General features: G+C 37.4%; 1 protein-coding gene across 7 annotated transcripts in view; it reads left to right on the top strand.

Moving 5' to 3' along the window:
* CADPS2 (calcium dependent secretion activator 2) overlaps positions 1 to 19,072 on the top strand; it is a 555,077-nt gene that overhangs the window by 425,877 nt on the left and 110,128 nt on the right. For 5 of the 7 annotated variants that reach the window (XM_061165696.1, XM_061165695.1, XM_061165694.1 and 2 more), the window contains exons 16-17: positions 2,547 to 2,670; positions 4,715 to 4,735. In XM_061165696.1, the coding sequence (XP_061021679.1) occupies positions 2,547 to 2,670; positions 4,715 to 4,735 (145 nt within the window). The remainder of the gene's footprint in view (positions 1 to 2,546; positions 2,671 to 4,714; positions 4,736 to 19,072) is intronic. The other 2 variants (XM_061165698.1, XM_061165697.1) reach the window with 1 other exon arrangement.

The following is a 19,072-nucleotide window of genomic DNA, read 5'->3' as shown; positions in this document are numbered from 1 at the left end:
GAGTGAATTCACAAATAACAGAAATTGATGATCATAGAAGTCATGAAATTATATGTGTATGAAAAGTAAACAGCAAATAAAGCTTTATGTCCATGTTAAAAATCAGTATTAGTGAAAGTATATTCTCTACTGCTGTTTCTGTGGTAGATTAGGTGAGAAAGGGAAATATCATTTCATCTAGTTATAAAACTATTCACATGCTAGTTGGAAACTAGCAGTTGAGTAATGTGGACAAGTTTCATTCCTTATCCATATTAAAAAGTATATCTAGCGATCATCTCTGTCTCATGATTTGATTATTCTGGTCTTGGTTTGTTGACTTCAAAGCACTTGTTCTTACTGATTTTTCTGCTCAAGGAATTCCAGGTAATACATTATTTATTCGCACCTCTCTGAAAAGCAAAAAGGGGAGACAGTGTTCAGTGATTTAAGAATTTAGGAGAGGAGAGCTGGAACTGAGGACTGAAGTGAGATCTTTGGAATACAAATTAGTGTTATCTGTCTCTGTCTTATCCTTGATCACTGTGAACTATGTGATAGAAATATTATTGTCATAATTATTTTACTAGAATTTTTATAGTATTAAAAGCTGCCTGTAACTCAGACTTTTCATAGTTTTCATTTCCTCCTATGCATTAAGGTATTGTTGATGAGACAGAAGTCTTTAAAGGCAGCTTTGATTTTTGGAACGGCATCCCATCCTGGGTACCCAGCGCAGCCTGGCAGTGTGCTGGTGTCCATGGCAGAGCTTCTGTCCTTCCCCCAGCAGGGAAGAGTTAGTAATAGCAGAGATGCCCTCATGGCCTACACTGACAGGTGGCAGAATGAACAGTGACCTTCATTCCAATTATAGTAACTGATCATGTCTCTTACTGAATTGAGGAAATGGTAAGGGCTATTTCTTCATTTTCATGTCTGTACTTACTGACATCTTAGAAAAATAAAATTGCATGTGAATTGTTGATCCTTAGGATGCCTTGAATAAACATGGGGAGGAAGCATGAAACATAGGTTGTGCCTCCCTTTTGCACATGCCAGTCCTTTATCTGTACTTCTCCAGGAAAGGGGATTCAGTTTCCCCACACACACTTCAGACAGTGTCCAGCTTCTAGATACTATGAAATACTGCCTGATTTTAACCCTAAATATAGACATTCAAATTTTAAAGCTGTTACTGTTATTTGAAAGCTTGGCATCATGGGGAAAGTCTAATAGTAAAATTAATCTTAAATTTTAGTAGTAATCACATTAAAAAGAATAGTGACTGTTAATGCTTTAACTGTTGGCAGAAGGATTTTTTTTTTTCTGGCAATAAAGAGTCTAATGTGCAGTTCTAGTTCAAGTGCCAAATATATGTCAGTGTGTTAAAGATTTTTAATATGAGAATATGAAGAAAGTTTAATTTGATAGGAGAGGAAAGTTTTAAGTGATAAAGTTTGCTGTTTTCAGAAGGAAGCCTTGCCTGACAAGATGAAAACATGTTGTCAAGGATCACCAGTGCTAGAATAATTGAATGAATTTGAGATTATAAAATTCTTCATGCCGAGGCTGGTCAAAATAGAATGAAATAATGAAGCATGAAATGGATATCTTCATGTTCTTTTAATATTTTTTTTCAAAGTGAAAGACTGATAGAGTAAGAACATTTAAAAAAGTATTGTCTTCTTTATGTTAAAATTTTGCTATGCCTGTATTTTGTAGAATTTGAATGGAAGCAAAGCAAGAAAAATCATATTACTTATAGGGAAGATAGAGGTTGACTAATTGTATAACTAAAACTTACTGTAAGCAGTTTTTTTTATCACTAGGAAAGTTTTAAGGAAAACTGTCAATGAGTCATTATAAAAGTACTTAACTGAGTTATATGTTGAATTCTGGATATAATTGCATTTTCCGTTTGCCAACAGTAATACTTGTAAATAGAAAATCCAAAAATATAATTTAGGAACCCATAATAATAATTTAGGAAAGTAATCAGTTTTTGGGTTTTTTTGTTTAATTTCAGAAAGCTTCCTTTTGTTTTGACATTTGATAGTCCTTTCATTTCACTAAGACAAAGAAGTACCCCCCGCCCCCGGCCCCCAGCAGATCAAAATAAAGTACAATTAGTGAAAGTAGAGGTCTTGATTTTTGTAGAGTCTGTAAATAATGCTTATTTTAATGGAATTTATGTTTTCATGTATATTGCTCCAAATATTTAAGGCTTTTAAATCAAGGATGTACAAGGTACACTTTGTACAAGGACAAAAGTTTCGTCCCAAGGACTGTAACCCTCATCTGAAACAGCTGCTCTAGGCTTTGTATTTCCCTGGAGGAAAAGTGAGTCCCACTGAATGGTAATGTAGCCTGTGGGCGTTTTTGAAGTCCTTACATGAGGCTTAGACAGGAGGAGCCAAGACTCAGAGATTACTTCCCAGCTGTGAAGTGCCTCCTCGTTGCCTCCCCCAAGGTTACCTGGGACCCCTTCCTACTAATAGGTTTAGGACAATTTGTGTACTTGCTTTTCATATTCTATGCAGTCTCTGTCTTTCTCTTTCTCTGTCTAGGTTTTAATGAAAGATATTGCCACTCCCATACCAGCAGAAGAGGTGAAAAAAGTGGTCAGAAAATGTCTTGAGAAAGCTGCCTTGATCAATTACACGAGACTCACAGAATACGCCAAAATAGAAGGTCAGTGCAGTGAGCAATTGCTGAAGTGGCCGTGAGAGCCAACAATGCCTATTAACTGCATTTTCTGTGAGAAGTCCTTTCCTTCCCTGAACAAACCTGTGCCATGGCAAAGGGAAATGTCTCATTAAAATCTCAGCTGGTGAACTGAAGAGCTTTTTCCTATTCATTGCTTTAATATGCCTCCTGGGACTCTGCTTGAATGAAAGACCCGGGATTCGTGCTTAAGTTGTCCTTTGTTCTTATTTTGAGTTTTGAAGAAACCAAAACGTGTTTTCATGGGTTGTATTTTTTGACATTACAGTGAGTATGTCTAACATTTAAAGGATGGGCAGTGTATTCATTCTTGGTCTGTAACAGTGTACTGTTACATAATTTCATTTTCGGTTCTGCAGCATCTCTCAGAGAAAAGAGGAAACTTGTTGATTATGGTGAGGGCTGAAACAAACTGATAGAATGTCCTTGCAACTTTTAATTGCTTACAATATATTGATGCATTTGAAAGATTAGCTCTCTTGAGAGGATTGTGCATTTTTTTTTCTCTTTCTTCAGGTTTTATTCATTAAGGATAATTCATTTTCTTCATTAAAGGTTTAAGATGCTTAGAAATACATAGATTGAAATTTGTGGCAAAGTCACACAATCAGCTCTTATCTAACCGTCCTTTGACTGATATAATTAAAAGCAATAGAAATGACCTCAGATTCTCTAATTATCAGAAAACTAGCTTGTGTAATACATGTAGCTTTAACTTAGGAAAGAAAAAGTTTATGGTGTTAAATAGTTATCTCTAAAAATAAAAAATAATTGTCCATTAGAAAAAAATTTAATAACTTCTAATATAAAAGTGTATTTAATGAATTATAAGTTTATTAATTAGTTGATGTTATGATAGATTCATCAAAATTGGGATGGTGAAATAGATGATCATAATTGGCTGTGTTATATCCTTTTTTCTCTCCAAACCTGATCAGGCTTTCTAACGAGCACGTGATAACCAACCTCCTGAGTGATTAACAAAAAAGCCATCCCGTCACTATAGCAACCAATATTATATCACGAGAGTAACAACATGAGACCTCCTTAGTTACCAGTTTAACTTCATTAATTATGATATCATGTTGTGTTAAAGCAAAAGCGATTAATATTAGATCATTTGGGGAAAGTAGAAACAGATTGGTTTTCACATTTTGAATACTCATCCAAACAATTTTCATGTTTTGGGAATATTGGGGTTTGTGAACATGGATTGAAAGGATTTATATAAAAATAGAGATATTAAAACTTTCAAGTTTGGCAAAGAGAAAAAACTTATGGATAATCTGAATAAACACAATATTGTTTTATCCAAATATTATGAACCCTGTACAAAAAACTTTGAGAATCCTTTTGGTCTTTACTATTTTAGTTAATATTTTTGACCATTACCTTATCCAACAATATTGAAAAAATATGCCATATATTTTTTTATTTCTGTGTTTATTTTCTAGTTGTAGAGTCCATTTTAATATGGACAAATGAAAAATTTTTTTATACAGAGCCATGGGCTTCTTTCGTTAATCAGCTAAATAAACACATTAACAATGTGTTTATTGTTATTCCTTTATCAGAAGGAAATGGTTATTCTTCTGGATCACACACAAAAGCAAGTCTGTGTTAGAAAAAAGCCTAAAATAGGATCCAGTGGGGTGGGAGCAGGGAATTCTCCCACCTGTTCCTTTCTGGAGTCATCCCACTCAGAACATTCTAGAAAAGGGATCTTAGAAATCTTGTCAGGTAGGACTGCTGAGCAGTCTCTTCTCAAAAAAAAAAAAAAAGCATGCTTATTAGATAAGGAAAACCTTTATGCTTTTCATTTTCTCCCTTTCCCCCCTTTTTTTGTATCTTCAAAAATAGAGTTTTGTTTCATACTTAGGGTCAGACCAAGAACAAACTCAACTTTAAGTTAGAAATAGGAAGTGGGCTAATTTCTTTGCTTTTACATTATGGAGTGGGCGACATGGACAGACTTTGCTTTTCTCCTAAATTTTCTTCTCTTATGTTTTAGGCCCAGCAGAAAAGGAAACAGGTAATAAATGTTTGTGCATGCCTGTGCCGTTATTTTTAATGTGGTGGTGTTGTGTTTTGATATGGATGAATAGCTCTTTCCCTTTCAGAGGTCTTGTTTATCACTTTGACTAAGATACTGAAAAGATTTTTACTTTTGTTGGAGCTATTGCTAATGCTTTGTAGGGAAAATACAGGCCATTTATCTCTGCAAAAGTTCAGTAATATTTTTTGATATGAGTTCAAAGCAATACATGTTAGGCTGTATTAATGTTATGCATCAGGTTTTAAGCATGTACACTAATCTTATTTAGAGCTGTTGCCAATATTAGAAGGACTCTTACAAGTAGAAAAGAGGACTATCTTCCTTTCATCATTCCCGGAAGATAACCTGAGAGTAAAAACGTATAATGCTGTTAAATAAAAAGTAAGCTGCTCTTACCTTTGCAAATTGTTCATCATAGCAGAGGTTATAAAACTCCATTCTCAAGAAATTGCTAGGAAAGAGTTCTTCTCCAGGTCTCTAAGGTTTTTTAAAGGTTTTGTTACTTTTGTATGTGTGCATACCACTTTTGCCTGTTGTAATTAATTTAATTACAGAGGCCATTGTGTGTTCATCCCATCCATCTCTGCTTCAGATTCTTGCAGGCAAGGTCTCTACTAAAATTGTTCACTGCTTTGTCTCCTACACCCAGCACTGTGCCCATGACGCAAAGTAGATACTCACTACTTGGAGAGAGACAAAAGGGCCATTAGTTAGTTCCACCTGAAAACAAAGGTGCTAGAGACAAGTGATGGACCTTTCTAATGCTAGTTTTCTCAGCTTAGTCAAATTGTGCATGCAGTCTTATAGACAAGTTTACTTGGGTTGTTTTTACCTGAAGTTTTCCATTAAGGACACTATTTCATTTTTGTTTTTTTCCTACCTTCAATTCTCTCCCGGTATTTGACCTCGGAAAGTGTCAGGAACAAAACACTCAGAGCGAGGAAAAGGGGAAAGAACACACCTCCAATGATGGCTGAAGTGCACTTTAGAAAAAAATGAATTCGAAAAGGAATATGAGACTCCCCTCCCCTCTCATGACAGCCCATTGTGAGAGCCCCAGTCCCATGCTCTTTAGCAAACTTTTTCAAAACCTTTTACAGCATTTTATCCCCCGCATTTCTGTTGCAAATAGTTTTTACGTAGTTTGTAGACAAGAAGTCCAGGGTTGTCAGTGGTTTTCCCATTTGCCGTAGAGTAAACAAGTCAGCCAGCTGGGACTAGAGTCAGGTGCCCTGATCCCCAACCTACAGTGGCTATGCTTCTGTGAAATGAGAAGGGTCACCGTTCGCCTTGGCAAGGATGGAGCAGAGGCAGTTGCCCTCGTTGTGAAATTTGCTGTCCCCTGTCTACTCGCTTCCACCAGATAAAAGTCAGTCTTCCCTTCTCTTGTGTTTAACATCCCTGCCATTTCTCAGCTGTCTAGGCTGCAGACTCTGGGAAAAAGACTTTTTAAAAATTAAACAATTGCATAGAAAAGAGAAAAAAAATCAGTATAGTCTCAGTAGTTTAAGCGAATGGAAGAGAAAGATATCCTCCACTCAAGACTGTTCTGAAGTAACAGAAGAGAGGTTTTTGAGAAATGTAGTTATATTCTTCTAGTTGCATTGGGTTGCAAGTTAACAGGGTTGCTTAGTAAATGTTCTTGGAGGTACTTTTAACAGTGAGTAAAAATGAGAGTATCAGTTGCATGTGGAGGAGCTTAAAGGCTTGATAAAACTTTGAAATAGTCCTCTCTTGAGCATTATAATCATTATCCTCAGTTAGTCTGTCCAACGCAGAGAATAAAATTCATCCAGGTTTTGTCATCATTTTGTCATCTGTTGACCTGTTGCCCCAGGGGTTTTTCATTTATACTGTTTCAGTGGTTTCTTAAACTGCTCTTCAGAATAAATATTTTACAGATGAGGCAACTGAGACTTTAGAAAAAGTCAGCAACTTGCATGAGGTCATGCTGCGATTGAAAGTGAGCTGACCTGAGACTTGCACCCATATTCCTCAATCACCATGGCCCGCTCCACGCTCTTCCTCTGGCCTCCCTGCCTCCAGGGCGGTCTGATCTAAAGTCATGACATTTTCTGACAAACCACTCACATGCCATCACAAAAGCCAAGGGTTATTTGTAGAATCACTTTTTCCAAAAATAATATTTAATAAGAGGAAACAGTTACATGCTAGGCATTATTCTAAGCACTTTACATGGATCCATTTATCCTTTACAACCTCTCTTTACAGTAAATATTACTTTTGTTATTTCCTTTTAGAAAACAGAAGGAGAAGGGTAATTATCTGCGAGCCAGTCTCTGGTCACATAGCTAGTAAGTGGAGATTAGAACCCACTGTCTACCTGTGAAGCTGCCTTCATATTTTCCCTGCACTTCCCTACCTCTCCATTCTGCACTCAGTTAAAATGGACATTTGAAATGGAACAGTGCTGCCCATATAGATAGAATGAAAGCCATATTTGTAACTTAAAATTATTTGGTAGTTGTATTTAAGAGGTATTTTTAAAAGCAGTGAAATTAATTTTAAGATTATAGGTTATTAACCCAATGTATCCAAATATTACCATTTAAAAATGTATTCAGTATACACAGTTATTACAATATTTTACATTCTTTTTTTCCTACAATGTTTCTGAAATCCAGTGGGCATTTTCCTCTTCCAGCACACCTCCGTGAGAAGTAGCTACTCATCCATATCCCAGTGACCAGTGGCTGCTGAACTGGACAGCACCGGTCTCTGGTGGAAGGCTGAGAGGACTCCAGAAACTAAATCTTTATTTTCCCTGACACTTCTTAAGTGTCAAATGTTGAATATAATTAAAATATGCCACCTCTCTACAACCCCAAGTGATTCTCCCTTCTCTTTCTTTATAACCCATATGAGCTAACATACAAGAGAGTTATTTCATCCAGCTATTGTCCTAGAATGTTAGCCCCTCCCCCCCCAAGGGCAGGGCTTGTATATTTCAAAACTGCCGTATCTCTAGTGCTGAAAAAAGTGTGCGGTGCATTGTTACTTGATATAAACTTTATTGAATAAATGATTGAGTTTATGGCACAGTGATCAGACTCTACAGTAGAGAGAATATCTGTAAACTGGCAAGCTGGCTTACAAAAGGTCATTCAAACCAACCCCTGAATAGTTAACAGTATCAAGCAAAAACAAACCACTGATTTAAAATAACAAGATTGGAAAAATTAAACCAGAATTTCATGCCCTTTATTGGGGCAGGGGTTGGGGGAGGCGTGGTAAAAAGGCTTGGGATCACACAAGCCAGAAGTTAATAGACAGCAATTGTATTAATTACAGCTAGTAATCTAACCTGTTTCAGTAGTTGTTTCTATAATTTAAAATGACGTTCAGCGTTTGACTCATAGTTCTCATCCTTGGGAATTCTTCAGATTTTCCATTGGCACCACAAATTTGAAGAGAAAAAGGGATTTTACAACTCTGTGTTAGATGAGATAGAACAGATGACCCCTCTCTAAATGCCTTCTTTCCTTCTTGGAAATTATTTGCATGAGTTTTATGAGAACACTTCTGTAGTTCATTTGAAGAACCTGAAATTTCTAGAAAGCAAATTTTTTTTTAATTTTAAGAAATGTTTGAGATTTACACTGTTGCAAAACCAGCTAGTTTCCTCTTTGGTTTAATTTTACCCCTAACTTTTTATATAATAGGAGGATCATTTTTATTGATAATCCAAGGTTCAAAATGACACTGAAACTAGGTTTCTAATTGTGTGTGTGTGTGTTTTAATCACATGCCTTATCGATGCAAATTATTTTTAAAGAAGAATTCATTTTTTCTTTAATTCAAGGAATCTTTTAATGAACAGAAACAACTATAAAATGTCTAATAACCATCTCTGCTTTCTCCTAAAAACTACATAACATTTTGTGACTTACGGTGAAAGAGGAGGGAGACCTCTCCTTAGAGCTTGCCTTGACCTGGGGTGTTTTACATCAGTTTGGTACCTAAGCTCCTTGTGAATCTCAGTACATGGACGTGCCCTGAACAGAAGGTAGCATGGAATGAACATGCGGAGGCTTTGTGCAGTGAGGATCTGTCTAGGTCCTTGTTGCCAGGTTCCCGGTTCTAACCCCCTAGTGCTCTCATTTTCAAGGTCTCAGTTGAACAGGAGAGACGTGCTTTCCCAGAGGGCCGCACTGCTTGCTTTCCTTGAGTGGGGAAGTTGCCCTGCAGCCCTCCTGACGTCATTAGGATGTGTTTGCCATCTGGGTGGCATTTTAAATTAGCACTTCATTGTCAAAGTGGAGCAGTAAATAATAAATATATGAAATCAGTAAAGAATCCTGATTCTTTCCTGCAGCAAAGGAGTAAAGATAGGGCAGGATAGTGCAGTGCGGGAGCCCCAGGAGATGCAGGTTTGATCCCTGGTTGTGGAAGATCCCCTGGAGGAGGGCATGGCAACCCACTCCAGTATTCTTGCCTGGAGGATCCCATGGACAGAGGAGTCCATGGTGTCACACAGAGTCAGACACAACTGAAGCTACTTAGGACGCACACACATTCTACTTAAGGGCATGTGTGTACAGAAGTAAGTATATAAACTGCAGAGTTGATGAAAAATTTTTTTGTTAATGAATTGATAATTTCTTTCTAATATTTCCAGGATAACATAACAGTTTACTCTCATCAAAGTTTTTGAGTTTCCTTACAAATTTGATTTTTAAATTTTGGAAGGATTATGTGTTACCCTGAATTCAGGCTACAATGTCTAAGTAATAGACCTGAAATCTTGCATTCCCATAAAGCCTGACAACACTTCAAGAGGTAATTTGTGTACTAAAAGAAACAAGTGGAAATGGAATTGTTAGTTGCTCAGCCATGTCTGACTCTTTGCAACCCCATGGACTGTAGCCTGCCAGTCTCTTCTGTTCATGAAATTCTATAGGCATAGGCAAGAATACTGGACTGTGTTGCTATTCCCTTCTCCAGGGGATCTTCCTGACCCAGGGATTGAATCTGCATGCAGGCAGATTTTTTACCATCTGAGCCACCAGGGAAACCCAAAGTCCTTGCCTTGAAGATAATAAAGAGTCCAGCCTATTAGGACAATGTGACCTGGACTGTGGGATCTTGGACTGAAAATAAAAACCTCAGTGACCATTTCTGCTTCTGATTATTTCACCTGATGGTTTAGGAACAAATTGATTAGATACAATTTCTGACTCTAAAACAGAGAGAATGACCTGTTGTCATTTTCTTTAAAATATCTGAGAAAATCATATAAATCTATAAAGTTTTTCTTTTTTTTTTTTTTTTTTTTTTTGAGCTACCCTGAGTTAGTATCTCTGATTATCTAGATAGAGATCAAATTAAAATTCATTTTTGCACTATATATAAGGAAAAGCTGTGAGTGTTTTTCAGGTGGTCAATAAAATATTTAAGTTACCTAAGAAGATAATTGTTTTCTGATAGCTATAAATTACTTTAATTCTGTCAGCTAGGATGACACAATTGAAATGTTAATTTTAAACTATTTTTATCAGCATGTTCTTGTCAATATATTGGTGTCCTTCACACCTCCTTGCCACACCATTAGCCTTATTCTATATGATGCATCTACAGAAAGTATTAAGACCATATTCTTTTTTAAGTATTATGCAATAATATAAATTCATTTTGCCTATTTCCACATCTGATCTGGAATAAATGAGGATTTCTAGTATGTTTATTTGCCCCAAATTTTCTCTCCCACCAACTCACTAGGCACTCAAGATAAGTACCTACACTATAAAATTTGTGTTCATGTCATTAACCAACTGATGACAATGTTGGCAGACTCATTCCCATATATCCAAAGCCAGTTTGGGACCATAACAGGCAATAGTTGCAGGGATTATTGACTAGAAGAGGCAAGTGAAGGCATGATTTGCTTACGTCTGACAGAGCTGTAATGTTCTGTGTGTATCTTCCGTCAGCTTAGGACAGAGTACAAGCGTGTGGTACAGTTGCTCATTAGCTCTCTGTACACTCAGGTCACTAACCAAGTGAAGAGTCAGATGAAGACATGAGGCGCACCCTTGTATGCCAGTGGTGGCCTAGGACCTCTGCACCCACCATTTATCCACAGCTTTAGTTACCAAAGGACAAGGGTTCTGACAAAGAGTGGAGACATTTCTTTTCTACTTTTTATTTTATATTGGAGTACTGAAGCTGAAACTCCAATACTTTGGCCACCTGATGCGAAGAACTGACTCATTTGAAAAGACCCTGATGTTGGGAATGATTGAAGGTAGGAGGAGAAGGGGACGACAGAGGATGAGATGATTGGATGGCATCACCAACTCGATGGACGTGAGTTTGAGTAAGGTCCAGGAGTTGGTGATGGACAGAGAAGCCTGGTGTGCTGCAGTCCATGGGCTTGCAAAGAGTCGGGCACAACTGAGCAACTGAACTGAACAGCTAGTTAGCAATGTTGTGATAGTTTCAGGAAGACAGGAAAGGGTCTCGGCCGTACATATACATGTGTCCATTCTACCCCAAATTCCCCTCGCATTCAGGCTGAGCAGAGTTCTCTGTGCTGTAGAGTAGGTCCTTGTTGGTTATCCTTTTTGAATATAGCAAAGTGTACATTTCATCCTAAACTCCCCAACTGTCTCTTTTCCCCATTCTTCCCCCCTGGCAACCATCAGTTTGTTCTCTAAGTCTGTGAGTCTGTTTTTGTTCTGTAAATAAGTTCATTGTATCATTTCTTTTTAGATTCCGAATATAAGGGATGTCATATGATATTTCTCTTTCTCTGTCTGACTTCCTTCACTCAGCGTGACAATCTCTAGGTCCCGCATGGAGACATTTCAGGACACTTAGCCCTGTCTCCTCTAAAATTAGTTCTGGGTCTGCATTCCTCTAATGTCCTTCCTGATTGACCTTCGTTTAATTCTGGGAAAGCATTAGTATGTACTGCTCCATCTAAAGCAACTGTTGGCTGCTCCGTCATGCTACCCTCTGCTTTTGGCTTCTGTCCTTTGTATTGGGGTTAATATTGCCAGGGCTAAATGACTTGTCATGCCATGAAGTCTTTTGTGACCTAAGTGAGCAGAGCTTTTCCTTGGTCATCAGTCTCTTTGTCAATGAGTCATCCATCTTTTTCTCAGTTATCATTTTATTCTGTTTGAGTGTGAATTGCAATAGATCAGGACAGTTTCAGAGATAGTCATAGCGTATTCCATATATAAAAGAATGAAAACCTGATTCAGTCATGATCAGTGTTCCCTTTCCAGATTAGGCTATCATAGGAACATGACCCTAAGTTTCAATGACACCTAAATTTAAGATTTTTTCAGGGAAGTCAGTACCTTTTAGTCTTATAAAGGACATGGTAAGCCTCAGTTTTCTAGCTCTGTAGCTGCAAACTTCCTGTTACTCACACCCACTTGTCTCTTCTCTTCTGCATCATCAGGGGATGAGTTATCTTCTCTTCAAGGCCAACTCATCCACCTGTGATGTTGACCCCAATTCTACCTACCCCTTTCCGGAGGTATTTTGTTCCATCATATATCCCTTCTTTCTCCTGTGACTTGTACCTCTGTCTTCTTTTACATTATTTACCTTCCATTTATAACATTGGTATCTCCCTAAAAAACACCTTGTCTTGAGTTCTGCCTCCTTTCAGCTGCCATCCAAAGAGCAGGGTATAATCTCACCTTCGTTTCACTCACTTTCATTCCACTTTGCCCAAAGAACTTTCACTCTACTTTGCCCAAAGAAGAGTGCCTTCCAGTCTCACCAGTCTGGTGGGGAGTTAGTTACCCTAGTCTGATGTATGGCTGGTCAGAAGGAGAGAGGGAGGGAGGGAAACTTTTAAATTCTGCTCCTGCCTCCCCACACATTGCCTTGAGACGTCCAATGCCTTAGCTCTTGTCATTGGGATTGGTAGCAGTAGGTCAGGTGGCCAAGATCTGCAGTATTATCAGGACAGGGGCTCAGCTGTGATGCAGTGAGAGCTTGATGAAAACAGGAAAGAGCTGAGCCACCCCCATCATCCCTTCACTCTTCTGCATCCCAACCCTCAGCCTGGTGAACTAAAGCTAAGGAGACTTTTAACCAAGTGCTGTTGCTTTAAATCTAACAAATCAATGGTGAATCCCTATGCATAGGAGTTGCCTGATGGATTAGTATGAAAAGGGAATCTATCAGTATTGGTTCTGTGTTGCCTGAGACTCTCTACTCCAAAGACTAAGATTCTCTCCTTTCAAAGTCCCTGCAGAGGGCACAGGCCCACCCATCACCCCATTCTCTGTACTTCCAAATGATCTTGAGCTCTCAATCCAAAATTACTAGACTCCGAAGGAGTGCAGCTCTTAGTAAAGACAATAAGTAATATGTATTATCTGGAACTGGTGGAGGAAGAATTTAAACTGAGCATAATATTCTCAAAGCAATACAGGAAGATGCTTAGCAGTGTGATGCAGCAACTAGCAGTAGTGAAGAACTGAGTGGAAGTATTGGGTATGAAATAATATGGTTGTAAGAAAAACAAGATACAGGATGAATGCAGCTGAAAAACTGGCTAGTGACCTGACCTAGGCGATTAGAAGGAGGGCAGCAAGAAAGGAGAAATAAGTAGACAATACAAAAGAAAAATATAAGTGTTATAAAGAATAGAAATAGAGTAAGATAGACTTCTATCTGACTACTTAGGAAAGAATGCAGATAAATACAGTATGAAAACAGAAATGAACTAGAGACACACGACAGAGAAAATACTCGAAAAGTATTGTGAACAAATACAAAACTTGAAAGTCAAAAATTGATACATTTCTCAAAAAGCTGTATATTGGTAAAATCAGCCCAAGAAACAAAGCTTAAATGGCCATAAGTTTTAGAGAAAATGAAGTAGTTGTCAAAAATCTCCCACCCCCAAATCCCTAAGAACAGTTGTTTGGGGAGGTAAATTCTACCAAATTTTAAGGAACAAATAATTCCTATCCAAAATAAGTTCAATAAAATGGGAAATGAGGGAAGTTTACTTCATAAAACAAGCATAATCTTGATTCCCAAGCCTGATAATGACAATTAAACAAGAGAATTATTATAGGTCCTTTTCATTATAAGCATATATATAAAATTCCTAGATACATTAGCTCACAAATCCAACAGTGTATTTGGAAAATAACATATCATGATCAGTGAGATTTGTTTCAAATATATAAAAGTGATTCAACATCAAAAACTAAAAAACTTAAAGATCATATGACCTCAATAGATATTTTTCAAAGGGTGAAACAGTTCAACACTTAGGCATTAAAAAGATTAGACCATTAGCTTAGAAAGAGTTCCTTAGCTTTGTAAAATTCATATAGAAAAATCCCTACAGTGGATATTTAATGAAGAAATTTTAAAGTCATTCTCTAGGATTACGAATAAGACAAATACATACACTATCATTTTTCATAATACTGAGTCTCAGACTCTCTAAGAGGAATGAAATAAAAAGTGAGTCAAAAGAATGAAAAGAGAAGATATAAAACCACCATTGTTTGCAAATGATCATCTTCCCTAGAATATTCTACAGGATCTAAATAGAACCTCTTATATACTAGAGTTCATCAAGTTTGTAAAGTCAGCCTGTTAAAATCAACTGCCTTTCTTTACACCAGTGTCCTCAAACTTTATAATTTTGGGACCTATTATACTCTTAAAAATTAATGCAAAACAAATGTATAAAACAAACATATAAAATGTTGCTTAAAAATAAACATAAACCCATTACTTGTTAACATAAAATATTTTTATGAAAAGGAAAAATGTCCAAAATGAACAAAAAACTGTCTCATGAGAAGTGTAACAGTGGTTTACATTTTTGTACATCTATTTTAATTGCTTCCCTAATTGAAAACATCTAGATTCTCATACATACTTCTGTATTCAGTCTACTACAATGTGTTGTTTTTGGTTAAGACCGGAAAAAAAAATCTGTGTTCAGTCTTATTGTAGTTGAAAAGTGTTAGTAAACTTTTCATATAATTATGAGTTTTCTTCTCAGCAAATGGAAGTTTATTATAGGTTAATTGAAATGTGGAATCTGAAAGCAAATCAGTAAACTCTTCATGAGGTTACATTAAGTTCCATTGATTTATCATGTATTTTGAATGCATCTTTCACCTTGTGTAATTTTTAACACCAAGTATTGATCATTTGAAAAATATGCAGTGACTTGTGATCTTTTTACTATTAACAAATATTATGTAATACTGAAAAAATCACCCTTGTCAGTATCACCCTTGACTCATCAAAAAAGCCTTAAAGTATTGGGAAGCTGTCAAGCTCATGACAGATATGTTTTCTAAAATTCTACCCTTGCTTGAAAGCTTCCATTTTATCACTGGCAACAAATACTGTCTGTTGTTTCCTTAAAGTGACAGGTTTACTTCATTTTTCAGAAAACATCTGCCAGATTTCCAAGTCTGAATAACCATACTTTGTCAGTAGTTCTCAACTAAAAATGGTTCTCTGTAAAAGAATAAAATGTGGTTAACTCAGCCTTGGACTGAAACAGTCCAAATACTTTTCCCTGAGATAATCACTGTGCTTCAGTATACCAAAGCACTTGACACAAATTTCTCATTTTCTCACAGCTGATATTTTTTTAAATGTGTACTGATATTTTTTTAAATGTATACTCTATACAAGGGTAGAAATTCAATAAAATTAATAATTTTTACTCTTCCATCCAGCATTTTTTCTTGAGTATGTGGTGATAAAGAATACATGAGAAGTATAATTTAGCACCTTAAGCCTTGATTCATGGTGAGGTAACAACAGTTTTACCTACTATTGCTTTTGCACCATTAGTGTAAATGTCAACAGAATTTAAAGGCAAAACATCTTATTATGATTTTGACTATGCAGGCCCCCCAAAAGGTATTGGGGATCCACAGTGGTTCATGGACCACACTCAGAAATACTACTTTGCACCATCATTCTATTAGGTCGATGGATGGATAGATAAGGTACCTTCCACAGTAACCACCAAACTCTAAGGTATCCAGCCAGACTATACAGAACTTCTAGACTTCTATAAAGAAAACTTTGAAATTTAAATGAAGGTCACAGCGAGTAATCTAAATAGATATAGAGACAGTTCATGTCCTTAAGAGAGATGACTTAATAATAGGTAAACTCTCCCCCCAAGTTGGAGAAGGCAATGGCACCCCACTCCAGTACTCTTGCCTGGAAAATCCCATGGACGGAGGAGCCTGGTAGGCTGCAGTCCATGGGGTCTCTAAGAGTCGGACACGACTGAGCGACTTCATTTTCATTTTTCACTTTCATGCATTGGAGAAGGAAATGGCAACCCACTCCAGTGTTCTTGCCTGGAGAATCCCAGGGACGGGGGAGCCTGGTGGGCTGCTGTCTATGGGGTCGCACAGTGTCGGACATGACTGAAGTGACTTAGCAGCCCCCCAAGTTAATCTATAATTTCACTACAACGTCCATCAGAATTTCAGGATCTTAGGAAAAACTGATAAAAGTTACTCCAAAATTTAAATAAAAGAATAAAGGGTACAGGAAAACTGTATTAACTTAAGGAAAAAGCAAAACAGTGTAGACACTTGCCTTGCCACATACTGAGACGATTTATAAAACAATCCCCAAAGACCATGATCAACCAGATACTCAGAACAGGAATGTAGAGACAGAGGCGTGTATAAATGGGAGATTGATGTGCTTCATCCAGAATACAGTGGGACCACAAATCACTTTGGAAGGATAGGCTGTTCTAGGAATGTTAAAAAGACAACAGCAGCAGCAGCTAAATGGTTTAAGAGAAACTGAATCTGTCTCTAAGAAAAAAACATGATCTCTAGACAGATTTAAGACATCAGAGTATTACAAAAAACATCTACTACTGTCAATGCTTCATTTATTTTTATTGTTAACTATCATCAAGCAACATTTTTATCTTTTCACTTCCTCAGTTTTCCAAACTTCCAATTTAGTAACTTCATTTTTCTATGCAGAATTGTTAACCAACCATTTATGCTTGGAAAAAAATTCTTCACACACTCTGAAATGCTACTTTGAGCGCTCCATGAACCATATTGACTCTTGACATTTCAAAGGAAGATTTGTAAAATAATATGAGGTAAATACCCAAGATAAGGCATCGGGAGTACTTAATTAAATATACCCCAGATTCCTCAGAATCTGGAAAAGTTATAACCTTCCTAAAGCTTCTCTCTTGGGTGAATATTTGCCTTTTGTAAAAATTCTTAGTGAGAACATAAGCACCTGCTGAGAGAACAAAACATTTATGTAATGTCTCCTTCAGAGCGTTCCTCCCTGAGAACTATTCCCTTGGCCATGCTCTGTAACACTCTGAACAGCTCTTGCTAGAATCTTATCTCCTTCCTCTGAAGATGCATGGAAATCTCATTACAAGTGTTCAACACCTGTTACCTAAAAGGTCTCAGAAAGGGTGTCAGTTTATTCAGCTCACTTGACAGTGTCTCATGTATTTTTTTGTGTTTTATTTTTATTTTTGTATAGATTGTGGCTCACAGATAAATGCAGCCTTGAAATAACTAGCTTTCCTGAGCAATTCTGCCAAATTTATCATTCTCTAAATCCAGGTTTTGAAACCAACTGATTGATGACCTTCTTATTTATTTACTAACACATGTCAACAGGCAAACCAAGTGACAGGCAGCAGTGTGGCTCCTGTAGCACCTTGTTAATCCGAGTAGTTTAGGTGTATTAAAAAGTCTTTTCACTTGGACAAAACCAGAGTAATGCAAACTGACAGATTTCACCTCTTTATTTCTCAACAGAATGTGTAAGTGCTCAAAGCCTTAGACAGATAACTAGTTTGGGAAATTAGGGAGATATCTTGTAGCCCGTAGCAAAGTGACCATATAGCTTCAAGCACTCAGTTTGAATTTGTATTGCTGGATTTTATTTTCAAACGGGAAACCTATAAAATATCCCTGAGGCATCAGTGTACACACACACATTCATGGTGGCAGGCAGACCCAGGAGGTTACAAGCAATCATAGACGTACTCAGGTCAGCAGGTCCAACCCTACAGTCTTTAGTTGGTCTGTATACTTGCCCAACTAGGAGGCTTTTTCCAAATCATGGTTTCAAATACATTATCACCACTAATGCATGGGCTGGCTGCCTTAACAGATCTTGATTATGTGTCAAAGGAAACAAAGACATACATACAGACATCAAAATCTTTTGACTAGGGACTTCCTTGGTGGTCCAATGGTTAAGACTTCGCCTTCCAAAGTAGGGTGTGCAGGTTCAATCCCTGATTAAGGAGTTAAGATTTCACATGGCTTGTGGCCAGAAACCCAAAACATTAAGCACAGCAATATTACAACACATTCAATAAAGACCTTTTAAAAAATGGTGAACATCAAAAAATATGTTAAAGATCTTTTGACTAATTTCTTAGCATCCAGGGCTACAAATCTTCAATTGTGGTTGCTGTGTCTAGAAGACTTCTCATTTCTTCTCCTTCAGTTTGTCTTCCAGCTGGCAAGCCTCTGTGATGCCTTTCTCCTTGACCATTGCTCATTGCTGAACAAACCATCTTCACCCCCATTGCCTCACTGGATCCTGCTTACCTAACCCACATTGTTCACAGGCAGACTTTCTCCTAGAAAATGGAGAGAAGAGTATAGGGCCAGGAGAAGGATGAGTATGGAGGTATGAAGTTACTCCCTGTACGTAGGAATGTAATGAATGACCATGGAAAAGCTGTTTGTTTTAGGTAAATGTCTTCGGATTACCTTTATTCTTGGGCCTTCCCTGGTAACGCAGATGGTAAAGAATCTGCCTTCAATGCAGGAGACCCAGGTTTGATCCCTGGGTTGGGAAGAGCCCCTGAAGAAGGAAAGGCTACCCACTCCAATATTCTGGCCTGGAGAATTCCATGGACAGAGGAGCCTGGTGGGATACAGTCCATGGGATCTCAGAGTCTGACACAACTGAGTGACTTAACACTTCCACTTTCACTTTCAGTCAGAAGACTGGAAGGACTAGGCATGAAATTTAAGATGCTATAGGCCTTAATTATATAATTTAGTATTGGTGTGTCAGTTACTATAATTGAGATTATTCTGATGGTTTTCAATTTCTGAATCTGAGTTATATTGAGGAGAAATAAATATGGTGTATATATGTGTGTGCTTACTTGCTCAGTCATGTACAGCTCTTTGTGACCCTTTGACTGTAGCCCACATGGCTCCTCTGTCCATGGGATTTTTCCAGGCAAGAATACTGGAGTGGGTTGACATTTTCCTCCTCCAGGGGATCTTCCCAACCCAG

This window comes from Dama dama, chromosome 18 (assembly GCF_033118175.1).
Source record: "Dama dama isolate Ldn47 chromosome 18, ASM3311817v1, whole genome shotgun sequence".
In the NCBI taxonomy this organism is placed as follows: Eukaryota; Metazoa; Chordata; class Mammalia; order Artiodactyla; family Cervidae; genus Dama; species Dama dama.
This window is presented reverse-complemented; position numbering and strand designations above follow the sequence as displayed.